Here is a 12,073-nt window from a genome sequence, read left to right as displayed (position 1 = left end):
GAGATTCTGACTACGTTTTTTTTTTTTTTTGAGTCTAGAATAAATTTTATCATGTTTTGGTTATAATAGTGTATTGCTATATTTTATTGTTTCATTGTTTCAGATCAAAGGGACCAAGCTGTTAAAAACAATTATCTTTTGTGTTTTTCATTTATAATCTTCAATCTTTTACTCATACCAAGCTATAAATACATTCAGTATTTACACGAAAGCAATTAAAAACAACAATGATGATTTTCCAATTATTCAACTGGAATTTGAATTAAAATTGGGCGCGAACATGTAGAGCGCGAACGGACCTTGGGTGCGAACGTGCGAGGTGCGAACGTGTAGGGTGCGAAAGTATATTGGGCGCGAACGGACCTGATACCGATTATCACAAGCCCAGTAGTCAGCACTTCTGTGTTGACATGATTTATCATCGATATGGTCAGAATTATTAATTAACTGTTTTACAAAAGTCTTAAATTTTTAAATATTAAGGATTTTTTTTCTACCTCAGGAATAGATGTCCTTTGCTGTATTTTGCAAATCTTTTAGGAATTTTTGGTCCTAAATGCTCTTCAACTTCGTATTTTATTTGGCATTTTTATCATTTTTTTATTCGAGCGTCACTGCTGAGGCATTTGTAGACTAAACGTGCAAATTTCAATTCTGGTATTTATGATGAGTTTATTGTTTACCTTTTTGAGCTTTTTATTTTGACAATTGATTATGGACATTCAGTTTTAAATTTTCCTGGGAGATCGGTATTTTTGTTATTTTACTTTTTTCTCACTAAGGAGTTTGGGGTACTGAACTAGCCGATAAATTAGCAAAGCATGGTGCTGATGAACAAAAACATAAAAAAAAATCGAGTACTTATTGTTTATTGCTGTATTTCATATTTGGTTTTCCTTTATACCATGCTGTATGAATTATGTACATAAATTTAAAAAAAAACAGAGTTCCAATGTCCCACAGCATTGCACATATTTTATCTATCCAAGGTACAAAAGCAATAGTTATTAAATAAAGCACTTTTTTGTTCTTTAAAACTAAATTACATTGTACATTGTTGTAACATCTTAGAGAAATAAAGGCTTCAAAACAAATACAATCTGATTTTCAGTATGATTAACATTCCAAGGGGCATAACTTTATTTGATATTTGGTAATATAAACCTATATTAAAAATTGCATAAGTACTGGCAAGAAATGTACACATTAAAGGTCATAAAGCAATTTTCCATATAATTTACATTTCCCAGGGGCATAGCTACCCGGAAGCACGACAGCACGTGCATCCACGTCGTTTTCAATTAAAAAAAAAAAAAAAAAAAGCGCAAGAGAGGAGAGAGAGAGATGAGTTAGTCAATCGGAATCGGACAGAGTGATGCATGTATTATCTGAGACTATTATGATTATGATATTTGTTTAACGTTCGGAGACTATTTGTGTCTTTTCATCTATCCCGGATATTAGTTTGACAACCTAGTTACAAGTGTTCGAGTCATGCAGAAAAAGATCGTAGCTCCCTATTCGCTAACACGCAGTTGCGTGCACATTGATTCGGCATGCAAGAATGAAATGGCAAAATGAAAATTTATCAATTGAATGTTAAAGGAAAAACCTATGTTGTCACTTTTTTAATTGATGAAATGGCATTAAATAACGACATTTGGTTTCAAAATATTTTTTTTGTGGAGATTATGACAAAATCGGAAGGTAACTTGTATCGTTTACAAGATTTGAATTTGTAATACTCAGTCTAAGACATGTAGTTTTGAAGCACATTTTACAGTGTACAGTTCATCAGTTTGGAATGAGATGTACCAATCGGCATTAGAATTATCAGATCCCTTCGATATCGTTAGGCAATGTGGTCGACAGACTACAGGGGCCAATCAACCTGCAACCACGCCAAAACAGTATTGAAAAGTCTCATTATGTTTTGCGTTCATAGACCATATGATAAGGGAACTGGTGAGTGGAGTCGCATCAAGTATTATCAGAAAATCGCTTCTTTGCGCTGTATCTGCTTCATCGTGTTGTAGGAAATATCCAAACGAATAAATCTCAATCTTGTTTGAAACATACGAAACTGACTTGGCATGTAATTTTGACGAATTCAATTGGGAGGTCGCTCGATGCCAACACGTACGCTGGCTTATAACATCTCGCGAGTGCTACCATGCCATGATGGCCCTGAGATCTATCAGTCATGGTACTACGTATGTTATTGAAAACAAATGTACGATCAACAATGAACAACGACAGTTACATAGCATTACTGTATATTCATCGGGATTTCAGTATGAATGTTGACAAAGTAATAGAGAAGTTTGTTTCTGCCCAGACCCAAAGAGCAGATTTTGGACAATTTTGAGTAAATTCTGTTTTTTATGTATTACTCTATTCAGAAGATTTATTAATAGTTTTACATTCATAAATTTTATCTACATAAAGCTCCTCTTTTAACTGTCCTATGACCGAAAACCGAAAAAAAAAACATTTTTCTGCATAATACTATAGGGTCCCAAAATTTGTTGCTTCCACATCGTTTCTTTTTAGCTACGTCCCTGTTTCCAAGGGGCAGAACTCTTTTAACAATTATTGATCAGCACTGATTTTGGAACTTGGAACTCACTAAAGATATTGCTGATATAAACCCATGATTTAAGTTTCATAAAATCTGGGAATAATTGAACAAATTAGAGCGCTAACTAGTATGCAAATTTCCATATGCTTAATGTTTCATAGGGACATAAATATTTCAAAAATAATAGATCAACACTGATTTCCAAACTTGTCCAAGAGCTTGGTTATATAAATCTATGATACAAATGTCATAAAAATAAAACCATGACATCAGTTTTGTTTTATTTGTATCTACATATCTAATACTTACCTATGTTCTATTAAATTTTGAAGTCATTTACAAACATAATTTTGACCAAATAAGGACTTTAATGCTGAGCTTCCTACTTCGTTTGGAAGTGTATATTTGTTGACTTATTTTACACGTACATCTATTGCATCTATTTTGACTCCTACTTAATAACAACAACTGATAACAGTTCATATTAAAACATGAAAAAAGAAAATCACTGATTGCATTAAATTTTGGTTCAACCATTTGTCAACAGGGTTTTAGAAAACACTTTTGAAAAAAAACTTGTGCATCTCTGTAAAAATGGTAGAAGATAAATCTTTAATAATAATAGGTGATTAATTGAAACAGCTCAAACTGGCACTAAGATAGAGTTGATCTTAAAATAAAAAAATATATTCTTTTGTGTAGGCACTAGACAAGTGTGTCTTGATATAAATTACCTCCTTAGTCAATGACTACCAGTTAATATATAAAAATGGCTGAATACCAAAGTTCAAATTATAAGTATACATGTACCTTTGCAAAATTATCATGTTTGTAAAAGCCATAAAAATTGTTCTACTGTGTTAAGAATTTCCCACTTAATTCAGACTGACAAAAGTCAAATATAATTTATATTTTGATAATAATGTGTGTATCATTAACAATACAGTTGTACTCAATTATTTCTTTAGCAACTCGGAGAGAAATTTCACAGAATATGTATTTCTTGACACACTGTATCCTACTTTCCCCAAGCTCTTGTTATTTTGATTCTTCTGTCTATTCTCTGTCAATAATAGTAGTCTTGTTTGATTATTATTGAAGCTGTTAAATTCAACGACATAGTTGTCATCAAATGTTCCCAAAAAAGCCATATGGATACACTCTAAGTCCTTCTTTGGGTGCATAACTTGGACACCATCAGCCATCATCATAAATAAGTTTCCATGATGATCCACTGTAAAAGCATTCAATCCAATAGGTCTATATGACATGATTTCTGTGCTATCTTCTTTTAGATAGTAAAGAGTCTTATTGTTCAATCCCAAGAGAGTGTTTTCAGGTTGTACAATGAAGGAATCAAATGACTTTCTGATATTCAATTTTTGGATTCGACAACCAAAAACATTAAACACTGACATGCCAACTTCCTTTTTATCATTAATTGTATGCAGATAAATTCTTTTGTTATGAGAACCTGAACAAATTTGTGTATAATTTGAAAGATCTAATAAAGACCTCTTTTTCTTCATTTCTGATTTGCTTATGAATATCATTTTCCTTTTATCATCTGAACGATAAACAACTACCACCATATCTGATTTATGTATTGATGTTATGTCAAGTATGCCGAAATACCTATGGCTATAACGATCTATTGATTCTAAGCGACAGCTCTGAAGATAATTCATGTGTTCATCATATTTAACAACCTGTAAGACTGTTTTGTAGTTTTCATTGACCACCAATCTTAACCTCCCTGCTACCAGTATATAATTATCATCTGTAACTGTGGCACAGTGTACTTCTAAATCCATATCATCGACTACTTCATTTTCTTCAAGGAAATCTTTAGGGTCAATCTGCACTTCCTTTTCTAACAGGAGATCAGGAAAATCTTTTTTTCCAGTTCTTGATAAGCTCTCTTCAGATATAGTCAAGCCTTGTGCACTGAATGGATTGGTAACTTTTTCATAATTGACAGATAAGTATCCTAACGATTTGATAGCCTCAATCTCATGACTAGCTTCATGTAATTCAATATTAACTTTTGAATTAGGTGGTATTTTCTGCAGCTTTGTCGCTCTTTCTTTTTGTTTTTCCGACTGATTTTGTACAAATGAGTATATCTGACTTTCAGAACCATTGGCAGTTACAAACTCTAAGGCAGTCCGATCAGCTTGGACTTCCTTCTCCATATTCATCAACTCTTGTTTCTCCTTTTCTGACTCTTCTTTTCCATCTTTATCCACAGCTGCTAGTTCATGCAACAAACCTTTTTCTAAATCATCTATATGCTGAATAAACTTAGACTTGATATTGGCTATTTTCTTTTTTATTTTTTGTACTTGATTTTTCAACTCTTCCTTTGACACTTTTCTTTCCTCAATAAATTTGGGACTAACTTTTGCCATTTCTTTTAAATCATGACCTAATTTTTTCAGCCAATCTGAATGCTTGATTCCCTTTGCTGCCATGTCTAGATGAGAGACATTTTTACAAGACTTATGACTGCTTTGGAAGCATTGATGACAACAGATCAAATCATGATCTTTACAGACCATATCTTGTCTTAGGTCCTCATGAATTTCACAGTTAGGTATGGACAACAGTTTATAATGTTCAGGGGAAATTTGTTCTGTCATGTCCACTACATGATGGTTCTTAGTAAGTTTAATAACTCTGTGATCCTCTAAACATTTGCTACAAAGACCCTCTTCACAATCACTGCACCAACTTGTAGATTTGGATTCCACGTCCCGTCTTCTGCATGGGTTACAAAACATTTTTAAATTGCCAACTTCCTGAAAAAAGAAGTTTTTTATTAACATTTTGTATATTTTTTTTCAAAATGAAACCAAAGCTAGTTTTAAAAAATATTTATTACTTAATTCATGCAGTATTTTTTAACTCTGTATATAATTCAGAAACAATCCAGAAACCCCACAAATCTCTGTACATTTTGTTTGGTGCAGTGCCTGTCGAGTGATCATGAACAGTTTGTGAATATAGATTAACCTTTTTGGGACCTTTTCCCAATTTTCTTTTCTTCTAGCTGTTATACAATGAGCAAAATATGAAAGGAGTAGAGCCACAAAAGCCTTAATTTGGCCTAAAAAATCAAAATTTATTGAATCACAGCTTACATTAAACAAGAGTACACATGCTGAAATGTCTCGCTTGTTTTATATTGAATTTTATCATGTTTATGTTGATAGTCCTATAACTATAAAGTTTTAGATTTGTTGTACTTCAAGTATTACATAAACTTAACATGGTTAAAGAAAATGAGGTCAAGTTCAGATAAACCAAGCAAGAAAGTACACCTTACATTCATTCCATACAACGAATATAGTTGACCTATTGCTTATAGCATTCAAGAAACAGATCAAACACTCAATGAACCATGAAAATAAGGTAAAGGTCAGATGAACCGTGCTGGAATGATATGTACTCCTTACAATCATTCTATGCATTAAATACAGCTGACCTAATTAGCATCAAAGAAACAAACTTAACCAGGAATATGCAACTTACAAAATAAGAAAAAGTTGCTAACTTCATTGACATATATATTTATGTAATATTTTACAAAATTAGAAAAAAATACTGACATCATTGACATATTTATGTATTCCATGCATCAAATACAGCTGACCTATTGCTGTACTAGTAGTATAAAAGAAATAAACTTATTTAGGATGTTACATAGACCGCGATCTTGGCCAATGAAAAATGCAATGAAGTCAAGGTCAGATCAGGTACATGTACATTTTTAACTGCCATACAGACATACATGTTTACACCATAAAGTTACTCAATACATAAATATAGTTTACATATTGCTTATAGTTTAATAAAAAAAAGAAAAAAGACCAAAACAAAATTAAATGTTTCGATAATCACAGCCTGATAGGACTGCAAAGGTCGAACCCTGAACAGTTGGGACAAATTTGGACACAACATTCAAGCTTGTAATGTCTGAATTTGGATTGTGATAAAAAAAAAATGACATAATATAAGTAGGTTTCTGACACACAAAAAATATGGTCAAAGATCATAAAACTATATTTTGCAATACATGTGCTGTGCAGTTGAAGATTTTTTTTTTAAATAAATGGGACACATGATGCCCTTACTTGTCTATCATATAAAGTTATGAAGGGACATACATGTAACTCAAAAACAGTTAAAATGAGGCTACCCAAATATGTACTTGATCTGAGTTTTGTAGTAATAACAATTGAGTATAAGTTTCATAACATTCAAGGTTGAGGCAAACTTAAATAAGAGAACAGAAACGAGAAATTCAGCAATTTCTTCATTTATAAAGGGGCATAACTCTGATACGGTTAAAGTGATGCCACCAAAATTCAACCTTAATCTATGTTTTGTGGTAATGAGCATTGTGTTTATAAGTTTCATAACATTTAATCAAGGCAAACTAAAGTTTAAGAATGGAAACAAAAAATTCAGCAATTTTTCCATTTGTAAAGGGGCATAACTCTAGAACAATCAAAGTTACAGCCCCAAAATTTAAACTTGATCTGTATTTTGTGTTAATAAGTATTGTGTATAAGTTTCATTTCAATTGGTAGAAACAAACTTAAGTTTGTGAACGGAAACAAAAATTCAGCATGTTTCCATCTTTAAAGGGGCATTACTCTAGAACAGTTAAAGAGACGCCACCAAAATTCCAACTTGATCTGTATTTTGTGGTAACAAGCATTGTGTATTTAAGTTTCATAAAATTTGGTTGAGGCAATCTAAAGTTAGAGTAGGGAAACCAACTTTGGGACGTCCAGACAAGGGTAGAACGTAATGTCCCCTCCACTATGGCGGGGGCATAAAAAACAAAAACTTGTTTATTTCCTTGATTTAATAGAACTTTATAATTTAAAAGGAAACCAACATGATGAGGTAGATCTCGCTATAGTGTCCATGGTTAATTAAAAAAAAAAGTGATACCAGTTATGGTTATGGCTACCACTTTGGTCTTAAATTGAAATTCCTCCTGAAGGCTGAACTTATAACTCAGAAATTCATTGACAGTTTTAAAAATTACATATAAAATAAATGGGGAATGGATGCCACCGCTTGCATATCATAATAAGTTATAAAGGAACATAACTGAAGAACTGTAAATGTGATGCTACCCAAATTTGTACTTGATCTGTGTTTTGTGTAAATAAGTACTGTGTATAAGTGTGATTACATTTAGTTGAGGAAAACTTAGGTAAGAGAACAGAAACAAAAAATTCAACCATTTTTCCATTTATAAAGGGGCATAACTGATGAACGGTTAAAGTGACACCACCAAAATTCAAATTTGATCTGTTTTGTGGTAACAAGCATTGTGTACCAGTTTCATAACATATGGTCAAGGCAAAAGAATGGAAACCAATATGGGACATAAATATGTTCTGACATACATAAGTATGTATAGACAAGCATAGGCGGATCCAGGGGGGGCTGGGAAAAATTTGATTATATATGGAATCATTGAAGCATGACTGGAGCGGGCCCCTCTTAGGAAAAGTTCTGGATCCGCCACTGACAAGGGTAAAACTTAATAGCCCCCTACACTACGGCAGGGGCATAAAAAATTACCTGATTCAATATATTAAGAACTGTCTCCAATAAATCAATAAATACAATTTCTTTATTCTGTTAGCAAACTTTCACCTCTGAAAAAGATGTCAAAAATTAGATTTTTTTAAGAAGTACATGTACTAGCACCTAAAGTGTGTGATAACATTTTGTGTGGGAATTTGATGTTTGATATAACCAAGGATTTGCTATTACCATGACCATAGATAACTGTTCATTTCAAGGCACTTTATGACAATACCACTAAACCTTGATTACTAGTATATAGGGAATCACTGAAGCATGTATGAAGCGGGCCCCCCTTATGAAAAGTTCTGAATCCGCCACTGTTACGTATTGACATATACATGTAATCATGGCTAAAATTAATATTAATTATTGCGAACCCAATTGTACCTTTCCATAGATTCACCTGATAGTTACCTGTCCATTTAAACTTTAGGGAGCTACCATTTGATTTTTATGGGGGGGGGGGGCTAGGATGAAATATTTTGTCCTGCATTTTTTTTTAGCTGTAATCTCTGTCCTGCCTTTTTATTTTTCACTCTGTTCGGTCCTGCCTTCTTTTTTTTTTAGTTTTCCTGACTTTTTTTTACCTAAATTGTCGTCCTGACTTTTTTTTTTTGCTAGTGTCTCATCCTGCCTTTTTTTTTTACTCAAAACTCCTGTCCTGCCTATTTTTTCAAATTTCATCCTAGCCCTCCCATAAAAATCAAATGGTAGCTCCCTTAGGCAGTTCTATTGTCCCATTGAACAAATACAATAGGTATTGTTTCTCTGTGTAGTTTATTCACTCAGACCTTTAAATTTTTTAAAACCTGTTATTTTTATCTATTTAGCAGATAAACTTTTTACTCAGGTAGATTAATCAATGAGTTATAGATTTCTCTTAGAAGAAATTTAAATGTCTCAGTGAATAAACTACACAGAGAACAATACCCGTTGTATTTGTTAGATCGGACAATTTACATCCCAGCTACTTTGTTCTAACAGGGGTGATCTGAGCCAGATCACCCCAGTTTGAGTTTCTTTGTTTTGCATGCTTTCCTTTGTTCTGTAACATTTAGGCGGGAATGTCAAATTCACTATAAAACTTATAATTAATTATACGGAAAAGACCATCTATCAAAATTTACGTAGAAAAAATTCAGTGTATATGCTGAGATTCGAACTCAAGACTTTAGCATATCAACCCACGACACATACCACTACACCAGGACCACTGGATACCAACTATCAGTAATTTAACATACTTAAAGGAAGCAAGATATTTTTATAAGTTGGGCGGGTTGGCAGAGCTTTATTCAGTGGGGTTTAAACCCTTTTCGTTAATACATATGATATGTAATAAGTGAGTTGTCAGACCAATTGTTCAATTTGTCCATTTTGATTTTACACTTTTTCAAAAGTGGGGTGAGTCGGTAAGCCAGAGTGGGCCGGTTGGCCAGTGGGGCGTGTTGACATTGTTTCATATCTACCCATCGTGTTCGGGGGTCATTAAGGGTATACATTAGGAATACGGTATATAAAGTATATAATAATGGTTGTGTAGCGTTCTAAACTAGATTTTATGAATTATAAATGTTTTTTTCGTCTCAACTTAAACAACTGGGATGTAAAATAGCTATCTCACTACATTGAAGACCTGTTGGTGACCTTCTGCTGTTGTATTTTTCTATGGTCGGGTTGTTGTCTCTTTGACACATTCCCCATTTCTATTCTCAATTTTATCCCATTCGGAATTGGTGTGTTAGTGTTAGATCACCCTCTGGCCTCCGGCCATCAGGTGATCTTACACTGACACACCGCGTCCTCGTTGGATAACTATTACAGAACTGCCAAAAGTTTAAATGGACAGGTAACTATCAGGTTAATCTATGGAAAGGTGTAATTGGGTTCGCAATAATAGTAACTTATAAAAATAAATTGACAGCTAATTATCTCAAGACAATACAACATTTCTTTATACAATTAACAAGTAGTGTGAGGGAGGTAAATCCAAACATACATTGTACACAACATTGTACTTTAAGTACAATGTTGTGTACAATGTATGTTAACTTTAAATGTGATTGGTTTACCTCCCTTATACTGCTGTAAAATTGTCTTAAGGTAGATAGGGTGTCTTCCTCCATCTTGGATTTGGAAATACCAGAAAACAAGGTCTAGATCTTCAATAGAATGTGCAAATTTTTAGAGTAGTAGGTAATTCATGTGTAATAACTTCCACTTTGATATAGAAAATGACATGTTTTATTATATTAATGCCATAATGGTTGTATTTTACAAAAATCAGAAAACTTTTGTTTGATCTATTTTTTTCCAACTTTGCAACATAAGGGAAGGCAACTCAAATGCAAGGGCAGATCATTCAGATTAAGGTACTTTTACAATAGATGTGTTAGGAATTTACCTATTTTATAATGTAGCAAGAAAATGGGTCCAGTGACCCCATTATTTCTTTTTCTTAACTGAAAGCATTCTATTAAAGCCATCTTCCCATATATGATATCTCAAAATTCTATAGTGTAGATTACGCTGTATTGCAGAAAATTGGGTTTTCCATGCATAATCTATAAAAAAAATTGTAAATTTTGAACACTGTGTAGCGTGAAAATACCCCCAATGACCCATTCTTTTTATTATTTATTTTAAAAAGCATGATATAAACAGATAAACTACACTTTGGCAAATTATTAAAAAATTCTATGGATTATAATTTAGACACCCCATCTACCTTAATTGTCCATTAACCAGGAAACTCTTCCCCCCTCCCCTTTTTCTAAATGGTTTGAGCCATAACCCCCCAAAGTCAATCTTAACCATCCCTTTGTGGTATGGAAACTTGTGGTTCAATTTCAGAGAGATTCATATATATTTAAACACAAGTTATTGTCTGGAAACTACAAAAATGCTTGTATGGGACCCTTTTTTTACCCCTAATTCCTAAACTGTTGGAACAATAACCCCTTTAATCAATCCCAACCTTCCTTTTGTGGTTATAAACCTTATGCTTATACTAAAATTATTATCTTAAAACCAACTGTCGACTGAGGCAACATGATACTATTATGCAACTGAAAAATTTTTTGGGGTCGCAGACAGACAGAACCCAAAAAGTCCTGTTAAATTCTAATGAAAAATTATTTAAACCCCCCTTTTTTTTTGGACGATCAATGCATTTGAATGGAGACATAGGCGGGTCCAGGGGGGGCCAGGCCCACCCTTTCGTGGGAAAAATTTGGTTGAATATATAGCATGACTGGAGCGGGCCCCCTCTTGGGTCAGTCAGCGGGCCCCCCGTGGGAAAAATTTGGTTGATTATATAGGGAATCATTGAAGCATAACTGGAGCGGGCCCCCCTTAGGAAAAGTTCTGGATCTGCCGACATGTGGTTGGAACACCCCCTTTTTATCCTGGGTTGAGAACCGCCCCCCCCCCCCCCCCCTTCTTTTTAAATGGCTGGATCTGCCCCTGCTTGATTATTATAATCTTATAACCAGAGACATATTTACACAGATATATATGTCTGTTATAACACTTTTTTTCAATATTTAGTTCATGTCAAATGCAAGAAGAAAAATACCTCAGTATGATGTTGATGACTAGCTAATGACTGAACAAAGCTGATTTCCCGGCCCGGCTGCGCGTCGTACAAGATTAGCCAGGACCCCAGGCTAAGCTGTGATAAGATAAGAGAACGGAAACAAGTTATAACCAAAAGAAAAATCATGTGAATCAGTTTTTATAATCTTTTTTGTGTTATATATGTATAAACTATACGAAAAAAATACTCCGATGATAACTTAGTCATATTCATAAACACTGTCACACTGTGATATAGGATTTGTGTAGCACAGCACTTCGTCTGGTTTTAGGTCAAGG

At 33.6% G+C, this 12,073-nt stretch overlaps 1 protein-coding gene across 6 annotated transcripts; it reads right to left on the bottom strand.

The window, feature by feature from the left end:
- Positions 1 to 2,335: 2,335 nt before the first annotated feature.
- On the bottom strand, positions 2,336 to 12,070 carry LOC143076715 (uncharacterized). 6 transcript variants are annotated; one of them, XM_076252558.1, is made up of 4 exons: positions 11,967 to 12,070; positions 11,775 to 11,865; positions 8,189 to 8,265; positions 2,336 to 5,382 (listed from the first exon to the last, which is right to left on the bottom strand). In XM_076252558.1, exon 4 carries the CDS (start codon positions 5,362 to 5,364, stop codon positions 3,538 to 3,540), a length of 1,827 nt encoding a protein of 608 aa, XP_076108673.1. In that variant the 5' UTR covers positions 5,365 to 5,382; positions 8,189 to 8,265; positions 11,775 to 11,865; positions 11,967 to 12,070; the 3' UTR covers positions 2,336 to 3,537. The 6 variants fall into 6 exon arrangements, with proteins under 6 accessions (XP_076108673.1, XP_076108675.1, XP_076108674.1 ...); XM_076252560.1 differs by adding an exon at positions 10,602 to 10,761 and having other exon boundaries at positions 11,775 to 11,968; XM_076252559.1 differs by adding an exon at positions 10,270 to 10,359 and having other exon boundaries at positions 11,775 to 11,967.
- Positions 12,071 to 12,073: the final 3 nt, after the last annotated feature.

Source organism: Mytilus galloprovincialis, chromosome 5 (assembly GCF_965363235.1).
Source record: "Mytilus galloprovincialis chromosome 5, xbMytGall1.hap1.1, whole genome shotgun sequence".
Taxonomy (NCBI): Eukaryota; Metazoa; Mollusca; class Bivalvia; order Mytilida; family Mytilidae; genus Mytilus; species Mytilus galloprovincialis.
The sequence above is the reverse complement of the archived record's forward strand: the minus strand, read 5'-3'. Positions and strand labels throughout refer to the sequence as shown.